General features: G+C 32.9%; 1 protein-coding gene across 1 annotated transcript in view; it reads left to right on the forward strand.

The window, feature by feature from the left end:
- LOC106665454 (nesprin-1) overlaps window positions 1-19,019 on the forward strand; it is a 162,359-nt gene extending 143,340 nt beyond the window's left edge. The window contains exons 78-102 of the mRNA XM_024225661.1: window positions 62-343; window positions 409-621; window positions 685-826; window positions 907-1,094; window positions 1,170-1,293; window positions 1,353-1,549; window positions 1,616-1,822; window positions 1,890-2,279; window positions 2,348-2,671; window positions 2,735-2,913; window positions 2,970-3,099; window positions 3,164-3,502; window positions 3,564-3,746; window positions 4,237-4,359; window positions 4,437-4,588; window positions 14,469-14,643; window positions 14,705-14,818; window positions 14,875-15,069; window positions 15,150-15,329; window positions 15,403-15,549; window positions 15,615-15,773; window positions 15,837-16,049; window positions 16,122-16,271; window positions 16,344-16,454; window positions 18,509-19,019. Of these exons, the coding sequence (XP_024081429.1) occupies window positions 62-343; window positions 409-621; window positions 685-826; window positions 907-1,094; window positions 1,170-1,293; window positions 1,353-1,549; window positions 1,616-1,822; window positions 1,890-2,279; window positions 2,348-2,671; window positions 2,735-2,913; window positions 2,970-3,099; window positions 3,164-3,502; window positions 3,564-3,746; window positions 4,237-4,359; window positions 4,437-4,588; window positions 14,469-14,643; window positions 14,705-14,818; window positions 14,875-15,069; window positions 15,150-15,329; window positions 15,403-15,549; window positions 15,615-15,773; window positions 15,837-16,049; window positions 16,122-16,271; window positions 16,344-16,454; window positions 18,509-18,622 (4,731 nt within the window). The 3' untranslated portion in view covers window positions 18,623-19,019. The remainder of the gene's footprint in view (window positions 1-61; window positions 344-408; window positions 622-684; window positions 827-906; window positions 1,095-1,169; window positions 1,294-1,352; window positions 1,550-1,615; window positions 1,823-1,889; window positions 2,280-2,347; window positions 2,672-2,734; window positions 2,914-2,969; window positions 3,100-3,163; window positions 3,503-3,563; window positions 3,747-4,236; window positions 4,360-4,436; window positions 4,589-14,468; window positions 14,644-14,704; window positions 14,819-14,874; window positions 15,070-15,149; window positions 15,330-15,402; window positions 15,550-15,614; window positions 15,774-15,836; window positions 16,050-16,121; window positions 16,272-16,343; window positions 16,455-18,508) is intronic.
- Window positions 19,020-20,148: the final 1,129 nt, after the last annotated feature.

The raw sequence follows: 20,148 nt of genomic DNA on the forward strand, positions 1-20,148 counted from the left end.
TAATTATTATAAACTACCTATATTAAATGTTGAAAATTATTAATTTATGAATTTGCCTTAGCTTAATAATACACTTGCGGGTAAACAACATGATGAGAATGAAGTTGAATTATACAGATCTGCTCATGCAGCAGCACAGCAAAAGATTAGCGGTTTAGTCAAACAACTAGAAGGTGTCGATAAATCTCACGGATTTGCTTTGCAACAAAGACTAAATAACCTTGATGGAATATCAAAGGAATATGAAAAAGAGAGAGAAAATGTGCTCGGCCATTTGAAACAACTTGCTGAGAACATTATGAACATCATAAGTAACCTTGATGTCCCTCAAGTCGAAGATCAGGTATGAATCTAAAAAAAAAAATTATTTACTTGAGTAAAGTGTTTAAATTAAATTTAAATTTTTAGTTGAAGTCAATTGAAAAACGCTTTAATGATCTTGGTAAAAGAATCCAAAGAAATAGAGAAGTACTCAATACAGCGCAGGATGAACTTAAAGGAATCAATGATGAACTTCAACAAGCTAAGACTTGGGTCGACGAGAAAAAGAATTTCATTCGTAACCAGCCTCCTCTTGGATTTGAACCAAAATCATCAGAAGACAGAGTTCAATTACTTAAAGTAAGTCAATGAAGTTTATTTAAATCAAGTTTAAGCTAAATAAATAATTTTTCCTGTTCTTAGAACCTTTTAAAAGAAGCAGATGGCAAAAAGGCAATGTGTGATTCGTGTGAGAAGCGTTTGAATAACATCTCAAGCGAATTACTACCATTTGAATTCACTGAAGTATCTTGTAAAATAGATAATCTTAGATCTTCAATTGGAGGTAACATATTTTGCCTTTTTCCTCTCGTATATAAAAGAAATATTACATCAAATTTAACAATTTTCATGTTTTTCATTTAGATTTAACCAATGAAATTAAGGCTGCATCAGAGAAGGCCAAGGAAGCATCGGGTGCTCGTAAAGCTTTTGAGAAAAGGCAAGAACAAGTGAGAGAAAAAATGAAATCTCTTTCAAATCAACTCTCGCCGAGAGACCGATATGAACCACTATATACATCATCTGTGGAAAGGCTTATGAATCAAAATAACGTAAGTGTTTAACAATCCATCTGGAATTTTTTGCTTTATTTTTTAATGTATGTTTTTTATTTTCTATTTTTTTAGGATTATATTAGAGATGTTAAAAAATTTGGAGAGGAAGAGCTTAATCCATTGCAAAAGCAGGCTAGTGCATTGCTCAAAGATTGTCAAGGGCCTGAAAGAGAAGCTCTACAAGCAATTATTAATGGTAAGCACAGCAATCAATTTAAAATTATTTTATAAACAATGTGTTTTTTTCTGTACTAGATATGCAAGAAGATCATTTGAAAGTAATAAAGAAATCAGAAGACAGGGATAAATGGTTAAAATCACTTTTGGATAACAGGCAGGACTTTGAAGGAAAGAATGACAAAATTCAACAATGGCTTGATCAAGCCGAAGTCGCTCTTTCTGCTGATATAAGAGCACCATCATTAGCTGTCATAGAAGAGCAATTGAGCAAGGTAACATAAAGTTTTCTCTATTTCAGAAATTAAAGTTTTTTTATACATTTTTTTTTATTATTGCAGTACTCAAAGTTGAATGCTGAATGTGAACAAGCCAAAAATGATATAAAAGATCAAGAGAAAACAGCCGCTAATATGGTTTTGAGCGATGCAGACAGGTTGACTGTGAATGACAACTTGAGAAGGTTGGAACAAAGGAGGCTGAAAATTGCTTCGGACATAGCGAAAAAAGTCCAAGCGCTTGGAGAAGCTTTGGGAAAATTCAAAGATGTAAATTGAAATATTTTAGCATATTACAATATATTGTGACATAAACTATATTTTAAATTTGTTTTAGATCAAAGAAAAGGTTAATAAATCAAATGTTCTCATGGCAAACGTACAAGACCGCATGAAAGATCTTTCCAAGCCTGTTGGTAGCAAAGTTGAAGACGTGCAAGGTATAATCGATGAATATCAGAAACTAGTCGATGAACTCAAAGACTGGAAGGCCAATCTTGGTGGAGAGGACATCGAAGGTCTTGCTGCCGTTCATCTAAACCTCCAAGATTTAATCAAATTATTGGAAGATGAAATAGCACGTTTGAGAGATCTTCTTTTGCTCAGAGAACAATTCATCGCTCTAATTACAGAAATCACCCGTTTTATTCCGACCTATACTCCCATCATTACTGAAATCGAAGCTTCAAATCAACCGACAGCTGATAAAATAAAAAGATATGATGAGGTATTTTAATTAAGTTTATATTTTAATTTTTTTTATAATTTTACAATTTTAACATACAAAAATCATAGGTCATTTTAAAAATTCAATCTTGCGAGGCTCTTCTGGCATCAGCTACTGACAAGGGTGAACAAATAGCCAAACAGTGCTCAGCAGCAGATAGAAATAGCATAACCGAGCAGTTGCAGTCATTGAAGAAACAGCTCCATGAACTTCGACGGGCTGTTGAAACTCAAAAACAGAAACTTCTAGAAGCTGCTCAGCAACATCTCAAAGCTGCAAATGACCTTGATTTACTCATCAACTGGCTTCATTCAAACGAAAGTGAAGTGAAACAAAGACCGCTGCTTGACATAACAGTGGACAGTGTCAACCGAGAACAAGAGAATCATAAGGTAAAGTTTCCAAATTAATACTCCAAACGAGAATTTAAGCTGAACTTTTTGTTTTGATTAAAGGTCCTAGCTGCGAATGTTGAAAAATATCTTGGTGATGTTCAAAAACTAGTGAATGCTTATAAGCATGAAGAAGGATTGCCAGACATTTTACAAGAAAGATTAAGTGAAGCATCCTCTCTTCTCAATATAATTCCGAAACAACTAAAAGAAAGGGAGAAATATTTAGAAGAAAACAAAAAGTATGATAATTATATTAAGCGTAAAATACAAAATAACTTAATTATTCCTTCCACAGCTATCGTCTGAATTATGAGGGATTGCGTGAAAAATTATTCAAATGGGCAGAAAATTCAAATAAACAACTACAAAGTTCAAACCAAGGTTTCAACATAAAAGAGATGCAAAATTTACTAAACCATCACAATGTAAAATTTTATTCGTTTAAACATTTCATGAATGTACTTGGCTAATGTAAAATTTAAATTTTAGAAATTCTTCAGCGATGAAAAAAGTCTTCATGACCTGGTGTCAATAGACATTCACAAGGCAGGGCAAAACATATTTCCTTCACTTAATTCCGATGATCAAGAATTAATTAGTAAACAGCAACAAGATTGTACACAGTTGCTCAGAAATACTTTAAACACGGCCAAATCATATCAGGCAAAGTTGACACAAGCGATTGAACTTCACGATCTGTATAAAGACTCGCTTTCAAATGCAAAGTCTGTTCTACAAAGGATTAGGTTCACGGACGAACCAGCATCGGCTTTGGGTGGGCTGATGTTCAATATTGAAAAAATCAATCAAGCATTAGCCGAAGCCAAGGTGAGAGTTAAAACAATTATTGAACTTTAAGTTTTCTTATATCTTAAATGTGACATTACAGAATCACCAACCTTACATTGATGTTCTAAACGAACGCCAACGAGAGTTAGAAACTTTCCTCGATCCTAACAGTAAAGCTGCAGTGGGCTCAGAAGTTGCTAATTTAAATGATGAATGGAACCAACTACAGAATGATCTGGAATCGAGAAAGGAGACACTGTCTCAACTGGCAAAACGTTGGGAGGTGAGGAACAATAATTTGACCCTATATTATTTAAATTATTTTTATTATATATATTATGCAAGGTGGGCGACCAAGACCCAAGGGGTTAAATGCCTGGGTAGACTCGTACCCCATCCCTAAAAGGTCCGGGACTTGGTCGGCTCACGTGTCCTGCATAAACCTCTTGGACTTGTTCACAAACCCCAAGATTTTGNCCTAATGTTCTTCTCCTGCTAAACATTATCAATTCTAGTTTAGCAGGATTAATTGATAAACCTTTGTCACTACACCACCCATAAAGTAATCCCATGGCGTTTTCCATCAGTAGTGAAAGAGTCAGGGGATCCCTACCTGTGAGCATTATGGTACCATCATCTGAAAATAATTGACTGTAGAAGCCTGAATTATTCAGAAGTTCTATTAAGCTGTTTACTGTAATTAGCCATAAAAGGGGTGACAAACAGCCTCCCTGTGGATTTTTATTATTAACATAATCATTTATTTCTTTTAGGAATTCAACCATGAGTTGCATCATTTTGATACAGAAATTACAGCAGTTGAAGATAAAAATAATCATACTGATACCAATGTAAGATCAAAGGAACAACTTGAAGATACACGAAAAATACTTGAGGTATTTTTTCTCTTTAGTTTGAAAAACAAATTAAACTAATTATCGAATGTTAATTTTTTAAACAAAATTTTTTTTAGGGGCTATGTGATACTTTAAAATCTCTTGAGAGTAAAAAGAATGACTTAGTCCAGTTAAGCAGCCCAGTTCTTTTGTTCTTGAAAGCGCTTTCCCCAGCAGCATGTGATGATGTGGAAACAGCAATTTCATCTGCTCAAAATCGCCACCAAAAGTGAGTTAATATTTTATAACAAAAAAAAAAACAGCTTTTCAAAATTATTATCAATAACATTACATTATACTTCGTTGTTTTTTATGATACATACATTCACATATATATCTGAGGTATGTTATTTCAATGTAGTTTTTAACTTGAGCATAACGCTCAGAATTGGTAAATACACTGAAAGGCAAAAAAAAATGGCCACCCTTAATATTTTTAATTACCTCTTAGACAATCCTCAATAGATTATCTTGCAACAATATTTGGTCCATTTTATGAGATTAGAAGTAAATAAATCACAAATAAAATCTCACTTGTTTTTACAATTGGATTTTGTAAATAAATCGTTGAATAGGCAGTCTCTTCTTTGTTGGGTTTTCTGTAAAGCTTCTTTCTAACGTTCCTCTGATTTGATTTTTTTAAGTTGTACTATTCTCAAGTTTTAAATTTGTTTGCGTGATGGTTTTAAGTGATGCAGTTTCGGCTAGAATCATAGAATTGTTAGAAGATGGAAGATGGCGTATATGGCCAGGGTGCTTAATATTCCCAGAAGTGTCTTCCATCACTACCAAGGTACTGGTGGGTGCTCAAGAAGGCTTGAGGTCAGCCTCAGGTCGCCATCGTGTCACATCTCAGAGAGGATTCTTTTATTGTTTTGAATGTACCAAAATTGACATTCTACCGCTGTTGAGATCAAGCAACAACTTCAAAAAGTTAGAAATGTTAGCATCATTTATGCACTGTAAGATAAAGACTTTCAGAAGCTGAATTACCTGTGAGAAGTCCAGAACTTCTGAAGCTCAAAACAGATCGGTTAAATTTCGCAAGAAATCACATTAATTGGTCTCACCAAGCTTGGACTGAAATCTTGTTTTTGGAAGAGTTAAAGTTTTGTTTGAGGTCCCCTGATGGCCAAGGGTGAGTTTAGACAAGAACAGGAGAGCGATCCCAGAAAAATTGTCACTCCGGAGAAGCTATGGAGATGGTGTGTTATGGTTTGAGCAGGCATTTCTATGGAAGGTCGTACAAACTTGATCCCTTGTTATCAGTTGGCAATCGTTTTAGTTTTTTATGCATGACAATGCGAGACCCTACACAGCTAGGATCATTGGTGATAGTTTGAACAGGCTTCAATTCAATGTTTGGAGTGCCAGCGTCTCAACTTAAACCATATTGAACATCTTTTGGATGAGTTGTCAAAGAGGACAAAAAGTCGCACTTAATGCAAGAAAATTAGTAGAATTTAAGAATGGTGCTGACGGAGGAGTATGAAAATATTTTACAGTACAATATTCAAAACAAATAAAATTGATGCCAGATCGAATACAAGAGGTTATCAATGCAAGAGGAGGAAATACTTCATACTAAATTGAATATTTTCTTCTTTGTTTTCATAACAATTTTTTTTAAATTGTTGTACTCATTTTAAATTTTTATTTATTTTACTTATATTTTTCTTTAAATATCCAATAAACAACAAAAAATAAAAATTATAACAATTGCAAATATTTATTAAGAGGGAGGGAAAAAAGTGGCCATAGTTTTTGCCTCTCAGTGCAAATATTTTATTTTTACCTGAAAATTTAAACGCTGTAAACTTTGTAAACATTCTAGCTCTAATCTTTTGTGAGTTAGAGAAGATCATGAGGTATTAAATAAGTAGCTAGATAATCTCTGATCATCTGCCGAATAATCATAAATCATTCAAGATCAAACACCTTGCAGACCACCATGATATTTAACAAATTAATAAAATAATGTTAGGAGTCCTTGAAGTTAATACAAGTTTATGGTTGCACATAAAAACCCCTTCATATGTGGCATTCGCTGGGGTATGACTATTTATTGAAAGAAGTGATTTTGTGTGTGTGTGTGTGTGTGTGTGTGTGTTCTACTCTTTTTCACAGTTATCTGGTTGATACCTGAAATGCTCATCGTCAGACTGAATAAAATCTACACGTTTTTCAACATAAATCATTGCTTGCAATTCAATTTCGGGAATTACTAATTATAGTAATACTCTATAATTGTAGATTTTATTAAGTCTGACGATGAGCATTTAAGAGCTCGAAATCCGAATAAATGCAAAATACAGTTTGCGAGTTTTCCCATCTTTGTTTGAACAGGCACAGACGAACCGCTGAAAATGCCAAAATACTGAAATGAAAACTGAGAGAATAGGAGGGCCAGTATGATCAGAGATAATCACTCATTAGATCAATACAATACCATTACTTAATCTTATACTTGTAATACCTAAAAATTGTATGAATTAACATATTGGAGAAAAAGAGCAGGACTTTTAATTAGAATATAAATTTTTCAAACAAAAATCAGCCCAAAATAATTCAAAAATGGGAAAAGAAAAATCTGCGATTTATATAATGATCTACTTCTCGCAATGACTAAATTTTCGACGGGTTACCTTCGAGTTGAACATTATCATTGTATTAATTATACGATAAAAACCTAATTATTAAATAGTGACTCATGTATACAACACAAAAATTATTAATCCATAGCAATTAATTGTCTCGTGGCATATAATGTCTCAGTTTGACCTTGGACAGATATTCAGCAGATGACGGCATGACTAGTGCTCATCCCTATAAGCAGGATCTTGAATCGAGTGATAAAAATAGAAATAAGTTTTATTTTAATCCATTTAAAGCTTTTTGTCCTTTCTTTATATTTCAAATAAATCCTTGTATTCAATTGGCTGGTTCGCATGTCGAGGCGATATATATAAAAGTTAGATGTATATGTTATATGTTCGAGTTATTTAATAGAAAATCTTTTTTTTTCTTTTGTAAAAAAAATCCCTGTCATAGTTATTTTCGTACTGTGGCAGAGGCGATTCACTTTCTTTACACATGAAGTCACAACTTAGCGTCCTAGATCTCGCCAACTGGGTCATTTGGATCGAAATCCTTCGGGCAGAAGGATATAACAAAAGTCACTTTCTGACATATATATAAAAATAAAAAAAATAGTAAAAGTATTAGTTGAATCCTATTTTGGAAGTTAAATATTGAAAACAATGGTGTTTTGCTTTTTACTTGAAGGAAAAAATTGACTTATGGAACAAAAAAAATTAGATCAGTGTGATTTTTTTTAATATGGTAAATATGTTTGTATTTAACTCTTCCAGAAATCTGCCGAATTTGACTTATTATTTATAATTACCCACTCATAAGCTGAAGCATTGAACAATTTCCTCTCCATTTTTCATATATACAAAAACAAGAATCTTCGTTTTATGGTTTAAAATTCGGACAGTCTTCTATACTAGAAGACACGTGCTCTGATTTCGGTCAAGAAATTAACCCCAACAAATAATATTTAGTTCTGTTCACAAAGAGAAGGTTCATATATTAACAATAATGGTCAATAATAAAATTATTTAGGTAGAAAACAATGATAAATTACCGGGCATGCGGGTCTAAACGTCTTAAAAACAGCAATAAGAACAAGGTGTTCTGAGATCGACTACAAAGAATTTCTTGCTTTAAAGAGAAACAATGCTGATGAAGACGATTTTAATGAAACTTTTGTTGATTACGCCCGGTCGACACTTGTCTGAGGTCCAAGGAGCCGAGAAATAAATAATATTTTAGCTAATTTATGTACATTTTTAAAATATAGTTTTCTATCTTCGTTGTGCAGTATTTCAAGAATATTGTAAATCAGTAGGATTGTATTTTTGCATAGAATAAGTAAGTACTATGCCGGATTGTATTAAATAAGGCTGAATATATCAAAATTTGCTTAACTAAAAGACTCTTAAAGTAGACAAAAAATGGTTTTTGAAAAAAAAACATCGGATTTGTTTTATGTAAAACCATTAAACACGAATTTTCATTGCTATAAAAAATATACATTTTTGCGATTGGGGTTGTTCCACCCAAAATTCACTCCTCTGGATTTTATCTAATCCGTTCAAATAATTTTATATTTCAGGCTATTTCGACAATATTTTGATTTTATCTAATTACAAGGGAGAAAAATAACTCCAACTTTTCTTTTAAAACTTTAGTTTTGATTTATTTTAAAGAGGCCGGGCAATTTTAAATTGCCATTTGTTTTTAATTTTCTAAAGTCCGTTAAAGTTTCCTGTAGAAGGACGGGGCCGTTTCAAAGTTATTACCGTTTTTGGGACTATGGATAAAATTCGGAACCATTTTTTGTAAGTCTCACAAAATTTCTGTTCTAGGTTTTTTTGGGGTTACGAATTTTTACCCGATCACGGAAACACTCTTTACAACTAATTAAGGTTTTTAGTTGAATAAAAAAGTCAGTGTCACGAGCGGGATTCGAACCCGCGATCTTCGGCTAGATACGACGCTACTCTACCAATTGAACTGTCGTGACCTCATCCACTGGGACACTAACTTCCATCTCAACCCCACCTTTTTTAATTTTCCCTCTTTTTGCCATTTTTCAAATGTGTAATCTATTTGATTCTCGGCGACAAATGAAATGGCCACGGAGAGCTTTAGTGAAGATATACTTCATTTTAACTTATTAAAATCACTAGTTTTCGTGGTCCGCTTGACCAATTAATATCTTTCAATTAATTAAGGTTTTTAGTTGAGATAAAAAAGTCAGTGTCACGAGCGGGATTCGAACTCGCGATCTTCGGCTTGATACGCCGCTGCTCTACCACTTGAGAACACTAATTAAAAAAGAAAAATGGATAATCCTAGGGGTTCTAGGATTACCAGGATTACAGTAAACTTACGCTAAAACAACCCCCAATGAGGAAAATTAAAAAATTATATGATTTTCATATTCATTAAAATCAGCATTCTATGCTTTTAAAGTAAGAAATCCTTTTTAAAATTTTCCCCAGTATTTAACCCTGACGATTTAAATTTATCCTCTCTGGTTTAAACGATTATTAGGTTCTGGTTTTCATTTTATAAAATTTATTGTTAAACCGTCATTTATTAGTTTTCAACACACATTGGACATGAAAATAAAGCATGATCAATCCTGCAATCCTGTCCAAAAGAAGCGTCATTTTATTTATCCTTTTGGTATGTTTTATTGTTAATAAAATGCTGGATATTGGAACAAAACTGCGCAATAAGAAACGCTTCCTAGCGCATAATTTTTTTTTTTATTGTTTTCATTTTTGATAAGTTTTGTTTCACTCAGCATTCTTGGCCCTGGTAAATAAGTGGTAGCGATCTGAAAGTATTTATCATCGTTTTCTTATCTTTGAACCTGTTAAAAAGAAAATTACTGACTGTTGAGTTTACATTTGGGCGGAAAAAAAGATACACATCACAGGACTTACATCTTTGACCCGTGAAATGCCGAAACTTTCTGGCTTAACAAAAATTTGCCAGGTTAAGCAGTCCTGGATGATAGGTAACTATAAAAAAAAGGTCTACATTTTCCTAGTGGAGAGTAGATTTTTATCCATGAGATTTAAACCCTATAATTAATTCATATTTCGTGAAAGGCAAAATCCTTTATGATTCATTGGTTGATTTTAAAACTTTTCAAGAAGTCTTTCATATCGTCGTTAAGTGGCCAAACGAAGAGTAAATCTCTTGTGGGAAAAGTGCAAGGAAAATATAAACGGTGACATCACTTTCGATCTTATTTTTACACATCTTGGCCGACGTTCTGTCGACGAACTTGGCAAAGACTGACGCCTTTCTTTCCTTCTTTGTGGTAAAATAGACTTTTCAATACGGCGATGGGGCCGTGCCGGTTGCGTTTTTTCCGAGTGACAATCACAAGTGCCGGTTGGCAGGTCACAGGTGAGAGACCCCGGAGAGTGGCAATTGGATCGATTAAACTAGGAAAAAAAAGTCTTCCTCCACCTCTCCTAGTTTTTGGAAACTATTTGATCGATATTGTTGAACGACACCTCTTTATTCTAAAGCCAAATATTTCCTACAGAAGAAATAAAGAATGAACCTGTTTGACAAATTGAGACAGAGCTGTCAATTCCTTTTCCCACGTTTCAATTCATGTAACTTGTACACATTTTTTGTTTGATATGCTAAACAAATCATTAATTCATTCTTGATTTATTCTTTCGAGTGAAATAGCAGCTTATTGCGGCCGAGTGAAAATTATGACAAGTTGGAAGATCTTTGAAAATGGTGGGAATTTTTCCAAACTCGCCATTTTCCTTAAGTTTCTAGTAGGATGTTGATTAATTAGTAAAGGTTTAATAAATATTTGCCTTGTCTTTATAGCGTTTATAGTTTGCATTATGTTGTCTCATTGCCAATGTAGCTTATTAAAAAGGTTTATAAAGCATATGAAGGAAGAAGAATTGGTCTAGCCTCATAAAATAAGGATAATTAATTCGTACAAATTGCTATTTAGCTCTCTCTTTCTTTCTTTCTCTCTCCTCTCACTCTCTCTCTCTCTCTCTTTTTCTTGCTTTCTCTCTCTTTCTTTCTTTATTTCGTTTTCTTCCCCTTCTCTCTCTTTCTTACGTTCGTTTTCTTCCCCTTCTCTGTCTTTCTTTTTTCTTTCTCTCTTTCCATCTCTTTCTTTCTTTCTTCTTTCGTTTTCTCTCTCTCTCTCTCTCTCTTTCATTTTCTTCACTCTCCCTCTCTGTAATTCTGTCTTCCTCTTTCACTCTCTCTCTCTCTCTCTCTCTCTCTCTCTCTCTCTCTCTCTTTCATTTTCTTCACTCTCCCTCTCTGTAATTCTGTCTTCCTCTTTCACTCTCTCTCTTACATACACACACACTCTCTTTCTCTCTCTCTCTCACTCTCTCCTTTGTCAATCTCTATCCTCCTTTCTTTCATCTTTGATTTTCACTTTATCATCTCTTTCCTCTTCACCCCCTCTCTCTCTCTCTCATTTTTTCAATCTCTATCCTCCTTTCCTGCATCTTTGATTTTCACTTTATCATCTCCTTCCTCTTCACCCCCTCTCTCTCGCTCTCCTCTCTCTCTCTCTCACTCTCTCCTTTGTCAATCTNCTCTCTCTCTCTCTCTCTCTCTCTCTCTCTCTCTCTCTCTCTCTCTCTCTCTCTCTCTCTGCCCCTCTCCCCTTTCTGTCTCTCTCTCTCTATCTATCCATCTATCTATCTTTCAATCTAAAATACCGATATCTTGTATCTGATTGTTTTTTAGCCTTCACTCTCACTCACTTTCACCTATCTTCTCTCATTCATTCGCTCCTATCTCCCACTCATGCTCCCTCGGTCATCTTCTCACAGATTTTCATATTTTACTTTATCATATTTTCTCTTGTCTCGTCTCCTCTACTTTTTTCATCATTCTCTCTCTTTCTCTCACACAACACACACATCATTTACATGTGTGTTTTAAGTAATACTGGTTAAAAATTGAATGACCAGAAACAAAACAACAGAGAAAAAAATATTCGGATTTATTTTCTATGAAAATAAAAAATCGTGATGCAATAAATTTTCTAAGTTTTAAATTATAAAAATATCCTTGGGGAATACAATCGAGCTTATGATTAGAATAAAACTTTGTCCATGGCAAGCCAAGAATAATTTTTTCATAACTTTTTTAAATTAAACAGTTCATGTTTGATCGGTCTGTGTAAATTAAAGAAGATATGCGATTCCTGTATGTTTTTATTCTATTTCTTTCAGTATTCAATTTTTTTAAAATATATATCTTATGTAAAAAGTTTACGATATCGAAGATTCGAAGATTGGACAGTTTAAGCCACACTTAAAAACTAGGAATGACATGAATGGCCAACGCTAGGGTAAGAACAGGGAAATCAAGAGCGCTAGTGCATGCTTAATAATACGAAACAGCTCAGTCCGCGAACTACAACGAACGAGCCGGTTCATGTGAATTGCTCTATCAGTGATTTACATATTTTATACGATTTTTTAATTAATTTTTCAGTCAAAAAGGAGAGGTAATTTATTTTCTAATAAATTATAAATCAATAATATATCAGCCGCTTAAGACTTGTTTTTTCGTGTGTTGCATGTTTTTAGATAGTTCTTCACAGATAGATGTATATTTTTAGTTTTAACTTTTTTTTTATCTGGAGAGATTTTTGTAGTAGAAAATTTCGCCATTTTCTTAAAGATCCTTGAAGGAAATAAAAATAAGTTTTTAAGTCGCACAACTGTCAAGGGCTTTGGATGTTTTTTTTTCGAATCGGCCATATTTTTTTTTGTTTTTTTTTGGTATCGACTCAGGCGATTAATTTCGAACGAAAAATCGGGTTAGCCAAAAATAGATCAACAGATCTTATTGGACCCTTACCAAGTTTGACTGTCTACAAACAACGGCGGGAGTTATATTTGCGCGTATATATCTGAATAGTTTACCAACAAAGTCGAGGGGTTCCGATTGATACGAAATAACACGCACAAGACCCGGTCTGAACGGTCCATTTTCTTAAGATAAAAAGGGGAAAATATCGAATTATAGGACAAAAGAGGTAAATTTTTGTGCATATGTGTTAAATCTCGACAAGCTAAAAGATCGGTTGTACAATTTACCCTAAAACTTTTAAAAAACTAATTACGAAGAATCACGATATATATTTCATTAAATGATCCATTTAAAAATTAAAATTTGAAAGCATTGTTAAATTGTATAAATGTTTATCGCTTGAAAAGTGAAATTTTTCCATAATTTCTTCCAAGTCAAAAGTTAAACTAATAGAAACATCTTGTCTTAAGTACTTCTCTTTATAAACATACATTCCTTAAGCGTTAAAAAAAACTTTCGTTTTTCTTTCTTGTTTTGAGACAAAACTGCAAAGATTCCTCCAGATCAATTGTTCCAGATCATCTCGGTGTGCACAATCTTGCTGTTTCGCTTTCCGTATACAACAATTGATACGGAATGTTCAAATTGCAAAAATCCTTTGCAATAAATATATCAGCAATTTTTGTATACTTTCAAAGATGCTTTTTGTATTTTTTCCATGAAAAAATGCAGTTATATAAGCTTCAGATATACATTTTCCACGTTTATTTATGTTTCTTCTCCTTCTATAAACCTGATTTATTTACTTTTTACATCCACCCAGGAAAAAGTTCTTTTAAAAGTTTCAATTTTTTCCCTGTTTGATTTTATGACCTTACCCTCTGCAAAACATGGCCACATTTATATATTTTTAGCCCATTTTGCTCAGATTTAATTCAATCGTCATTATTAGTAATCCCTAGGGTCTTTTATAGCAATAAACATAATAGTTTGTTTTTCGACGATAAATTTAATTGATACAAGTGCCATAATAGTTCTCACGATTGTCAAACTTTTCTTTCTTATTTACGAGATCTTGCCCTTTAATCATCCAACCATCACCAATAATATTTGTATTCGTGACAATTTTTCAGCTTATGTTTGACATTTGCTACATAAACCGCCTTATGTTCATTTAATAATTGGTTTGTTAGAAAATCTTATTGTAATGTGGACGTTGGGGGCTGTATGTTTTTTTATTATTTTTCGGATGTTTCACAAGCATTTTTCCACCTTAATTGTCTTGATCTGTTACTGACTTTGCTTGTGCTACGAAAACTAAGTCAGTATCCTAAAATGCTAATGTTTGTACCTCAGGTTGTCAATTAAAGAATACATAGTACAATATATCAAAAACAAAGAGTTCTGGTCATATTCACTCCCCCAGAGTACTCAATATTTCTTGGAGCAGGTTTGAAACCACTTTGTTTTGCCAATAACTTACTTTACTCTCTAGACGTCACACATTCACCCCAGAATACTTGAGTATTGTATAAAATAAAATTATTATATAATATATTCAGCTAAAATTTGTTTTTTACAACATATCATTACAATTTAATTTTAAAAAAATTATTGTGTTTATATGTTATTTATATAAACAAATATAATTCAATAAACATAATTGTTTTATGTTATATAAAATAATCTTTTGTTTTTAGACTGACAGAATTATTAAAAGAGAAAGTTGCTAAACTTGACAAAGATTTCGCTTACTACAATAACGTTAGCTCTGAAATTGACAAACACAAGAAATCTTTGGAGGATCTGACAAAAGAAATAAATTCGTTGTATGTTTTTGGTCCAGATCAAGATCTAGCTGAAAATGAAGTTATTGTAAGAAAAAATATATTTGTGCTTGTTTGGATCAGATTTTAATTTGAAACGTTTACTTTAGGATCTTGAAGGTAGAGTAAAATCATTGACTTCTAAAGTTCAAAAGTTTATCCAACAAGTCCGTGAAAAATATTCTGATCATCAGCAAAGCGTTCTTTCGGAATTACAGCAGAAGGTAAAATTTAACTAGTTTGTATTATTTTCATGTTATTAATTCATTTGGTTTTACAGTTTATCGATTTGGAACTTTTGATGGAAAACATGTCAAGCGCAATGGAGGAAAAAGCTAAAAATCAGAAGAGGGCTAGGACTGTAAGAACAGAATACGTAAGATGTAGAGACATGCTTACTTCTTGGCTACAACAAGCCGAGCTTAAAGTTCAAGACAAAACTAGCAAGCCACAAGCCATTAAGGAAACACTTCAGGTAGTGAAACATTCCGTTCATGCTCATTACAATTTATTCCAATGAATAATTTTTTTTTTTTAATTTGTTCAAAAATGCAGCAAGTGCAAACAGAATTACCAGCAATGAGTGACAAGTTGGACCAAATGACTCAAAATGCCAAAACAATCTGCAACAACTCAAAGGACGAAAATGAAATTTCTCTTATAAAAGAAAATGTAAATGCATTGACAGAGCAACTTGCTATGATTCGTGCCTGGATTGAAGAAAAGAAACAACAGGTAATTTTAGTTTCAAAGTTAGGTTCAAAATGTCATACTTTCTTAATTACAAACTAATCTATAATTAATTTAGGTCGGAGACTGCCTGGATTCCTGGGAACGTTTCTTGACTCTTTATAACACCGTGATGAACTGGTGTAGGGAAAAGAACGACTTTTTGAAACAACCGCTTTATTTAGAAAACTTAGATCAAGCCAAAGTTAAATTACACGACTATACAGTAAGTTTGTTCAACTTGATTATAGATAATAAAATTCTGACTAATTTTTTTTTTTTTTTTCAAAGGGGGCTGTGAAAAACTGCAAAAACATGGGCAAGACGCTTAGTGAGATGTCAAAAGAGTTGGATCATATTAGTGAAAATGGAAGCATAGGAAATTTGTCAGAGAAAATGGAAGAAGCCGAAATGGCAAAGGCTGAAGTCGAGGCTCAACTATTAGAAAGGGTAAAAGAAACATTTATTTTTCCAAATGAAGGAACTGAAATTGACTGAGTTTTTTTGTTAAAGCACGCACTTCTCCATGAGACCAGCGAAGAATGGGAACAATGTGAGAAAAAACTAAGGGAAGTCCGTAGTTGGATATCAAAAACAAAAGCTGCTCTAGAAGCAGGAGCTGGGCAAAAGAAACCACTTAGGGATCAGCTCGCCTCTAAAGAAAAAACCATGTCTGATGTTTCAATCCAAAAAACAAAAATAGCAGTTTCAATTGAAAAGCTGCAGGTGACTCTTAGTGTACCTGTAGACTTTAACTAATACAATACTGAGTTAATACAAAAATGAAAATTTTCCTAGGTTCATTTCAAGAGTGGCCTTAGTGGAGCGGAATCAGTTCCTAAACAGGGAGAAGAACTTAAACGTGAACTTGATTCTCTACATGGGATCGTCAAGCAGCAAAGTGTCGACCTTGAAGAGAGGATAAATCAAGTTGAACAATATCAACAGGTAAAGTTTTATTTTATTCTATTTTAAGAAGTTTACGTCTGTTTTCTTCTACACATATGAAATTGTCTTTAGGAGCTTTTACAGTTGAAACAAGAAGTGGTTTCATCTGAACAAAAACTGAGGATGGTTTCATCTCCCACGTATTTGCCAAATGATAGAGAAAAAGCTATCCAAGAGCAAAACGTAAGTAAAATTAACATATTTATTTTGCAAAGTGAGTTTATTTTCCATATTGTTTTGAGCCTTTTAAAATGAGAATCGTGAGGACTCTATGCACAGTTTATAAATAGCATAAACATGAACAATTATCGTGATTAATCAGTGTCATTTTGTCACTTGTGAAAAAATTTTCCCCTGTGGAAAATTAAATGATGTTTAAATGTTTAGATTTGATTAAAATGCTACTGATTAAATTAATAGTTGCCACTATACAATGAACCAATACTAACATTAAATTGAACAGACCAAGGAGCTCATAGTTTCTTGGTTATGTGCATTATTTGAGTCAGTAAAAACTTTAAATAATTATCAAACTTAGAAGAAATCAAGTAATTAATAATTTTTAAAACATGTAACCCACTATAAGGAACGATGAGGATAGTATAACATTAATATTAAGCCCCTTGTAAACTAATCAAGTGACACAACATTTATATGCTCAAAAGCACTTTTGGAAACATTTTGATGATTCCATGAATAATGTAGTAAAATCATCAATGCCTGGTGTGTCACGAATTCATCAATGTGTTTCCTCTTTCTTGTACTTTTGTTTTACCCTGCTTGACCTATCCAGATATTCCTCTCAACTCACATATAATAGTGAAAGGCTTTGATTATGATATGTTTGAGTGTTCAAGGTGCTTGCAGATTCATGTAGACCTCTGCTTGTTTTTATTTCCTTTCAAATTGTGATCTCTCTCTCAAAGAGAGATTTATTTTGCTTGCTTTGTGTTTGTCTTTATTCAACTGAATATATTTATATTAGTTGTAAGTTCGTACACTATATAATTTTGTTGTAATGGCACAACGCTTCACTATCTTTATTTTGTATCGCTATCAATTTTTATGTGTACGCACATTATCGCAATATCAATAAAAGCAAATTATTGATCTTCACTTGTTAACTTTACAATTTTGTGGTGTTTTTATAGCAAGGGAACTTTCAAACAAATAAATCAGCTATAATTTTAATAATGCAGCCTTCACTTTTAAATGAGTTGCACTCATGACACGCTTTTAATTATATTTAACTCTTTAAGTTTGAAAAGTATGCAAGTAATTGACAAAATTTTAACAAATCCTAATAATTTAATTGACAATTAGGTGAGTAATAAATGTTCTATTTTTAATCCATAATTAATTAATTTTTTTGATAAAGATTATGTACCTTTCTTCTTTTAATTATAAACTCATCTTACAAATAATCCTGCCCGGAAAATCTACATTCATGGAAAATTATCCGTTTAACTCCTAATAATTTATCTGCAAGTTCCTTACGTAGAATGTTCAGTTAAGTATACACTGGTATTTATATTTAAGAACGTTGCATGCATGTTCCTAAGTAAACAGAACTAAATTATTTTAGTGTTTAACAGTGTTCTTTTGGAAAAAAATTTTCTGAGTAAATTCACGATTGATCTGCAAAATAACATTGTTTTTCTATAACTAAATTCCAACCCAAATTGCAAATGAACTTTCTATTTACATTAATTTCATCCTCATCAATTGTAGTGGAAGTACATATTATATTATCTTCCTTGATTAATTTAATTTTAAAATTTCAGATGAAATTCATCGTAACAAACTTGAGCATAAAAATAGCATATACGCAAAAATTCATAAATGAAAAGATCTTTTTACTTCAAAATAAACTATGTTCTCAAATCCATCAAGTTATTTTTTAACAATTATAATTATTTTGGGCATAGCATCATTAACAATTGTCATAAATATATTATTCATTTGATAAAAAAATAATATGCATGATACAAAAATATTACTATAGCACAATATTGCATAATTATATATTTAAATTAAATTGTTAATGCATGCTCATGTTATACAGCATACACATAGGTACAAATGAATAATTATATTTATTTTTAAAAAAATTTTTTGGTATAGATAAGGATTGTTTAGAATGAATGGTGTAAGTTATTATTTTAAATGTGTAGTGAATGAAAAAATGCTGGTGATGGTTATCTACAAGCTTTATTTCCCTTGTCCTCCATCCTTAGGCATGCAAGGAGAAGGTACGTGCACTGCAAAGCAAGATCTCAGCAAGATCAGAACGTGTAAAGCTTCTGCTGCAAAGAGGAACTCCTGACCTTGATCCACTTTTAGACACTTAGTACTTTTTTCTTCTTTTTTTTAACGTTTTGCAAATTGAAAATTTTTTCTTTGTGTTTTTCCTTTATTTTGTGTACAAAGATATTATAAATTATGGGAAATCGTTGGGTAAATTATTCGGTCCACCAGGCATTGCTTAAGAGCTTATTAAATGTTGTGCCGCCCCTTAAGTGATTTCTCTCCTCCAATTAATGAAACTTTTGCATAATTTTTTTAAATATAATTTTTATAACTGGGGCAATGGGTTTATTATTAGGATCTGCGGAAGAACACGCTCCAAAAGCAAGGCAAGATAAGTGAGCTGCTCAAGTTGGTTTGCACCCAAGACCCTTCCTGGCCTAAATTTATTGATTTTAAAAATTTTATACAACCCGATACGATTGGTTTATTAGATACATTGGATAAATATTCTTATGCTGATGTAGCAGCTGGTAGAAGTCCATGCACTTCTCGCAGTTCGTCACCTGTGCATATGAAATCTTGTGAAAGTAGAGTTTTAAATGAAAGCAGATTTATTTTAAAAGATCCTCAAACAGTCCCATACCAAACAACCAAGACAACAGTAGTAAGTGAGCCGTATTATTTAAAACAAACAGTTACAGTTCAGACATCATCACCTAGTATAAAAGTACCAGATTTGGATGACCCATCCGTTAATCTACCGGAAAATACATTGCCTTCGATAATGGTTAGTTCTGAACTCGACAAGAAATCAGAAAACAGTAAAGTGCTACCAAAAGCAAGGATAAGTAGGTATGACCAATTTAAACGTAGTACGAGCCCAAGAAAAGAAAGTGGTCATAGTCCTTCCAATGAGGAGACATTTTCAAAGACTTTGTCTACACAACCAGGCTTTCTTGCAGTACAACAAACTCGCAGTCGCTCTAAAAGTCCAATATGGATACCAGGGGAAACTGCTTCCTATTCAGACGTTTTGAGAGGTACATCAAGGAACAACTCAAGGGCATCTTCAATGGAGGATGTGTCTTTAATAGGACTAGATCCTACATATGTACAAACAATCAAACAAAAAACTCTTACTATGCATGACAATCAAGCTTATGGACCAAATAAACAAAAGCTTGAACCCAGTCAGCAATCTCCCATGTTGGACCAAACTGACTTACTACACCAAACTCAACACCATGTCATTGAACAACCACAATTACCTAGTTTCTCTCAAACTATTATTACAAGAAGGACTGTAGTCGAAACCACCCGTGGTACTCACAATCTGCAAAAACAAATTTCTCCACAAGACAGTCAGTTATCAACCACAGAACAAAACAAGACGGACACAACCTTATATAAACTTGATTTATCACAATTGCCAACAAACCAGAATCCAAATAATGTATATAGATCTGAAACTAATGAGACATTGATTCAACAAAATGTAGATGAAGAACCAGCAGAAAATCCTATCTTCCTAAAAATGAAACCTAAAAAGAAATCAACAATTCACACTAAAAACAATGATTTAAAAACTGATGAACCATCACAACTTGAAGATCAAGAAAAAACACCA

Source organism: Cimex lectularius, unplaced genomic scaffold, assembly GCF_000648675.2.
Source record: "Cimex lectularius strain Harlan isolate CLEC.00 unplaced genomic scaffold, Clec_2.1 scaffold37, whole genome shotgun sequence".
NCBI lineage: Eukaryota > Metazoa > Arthropoda > Insecta > Hemiptera > Cimicidae > Cimex > Cimex lectularius.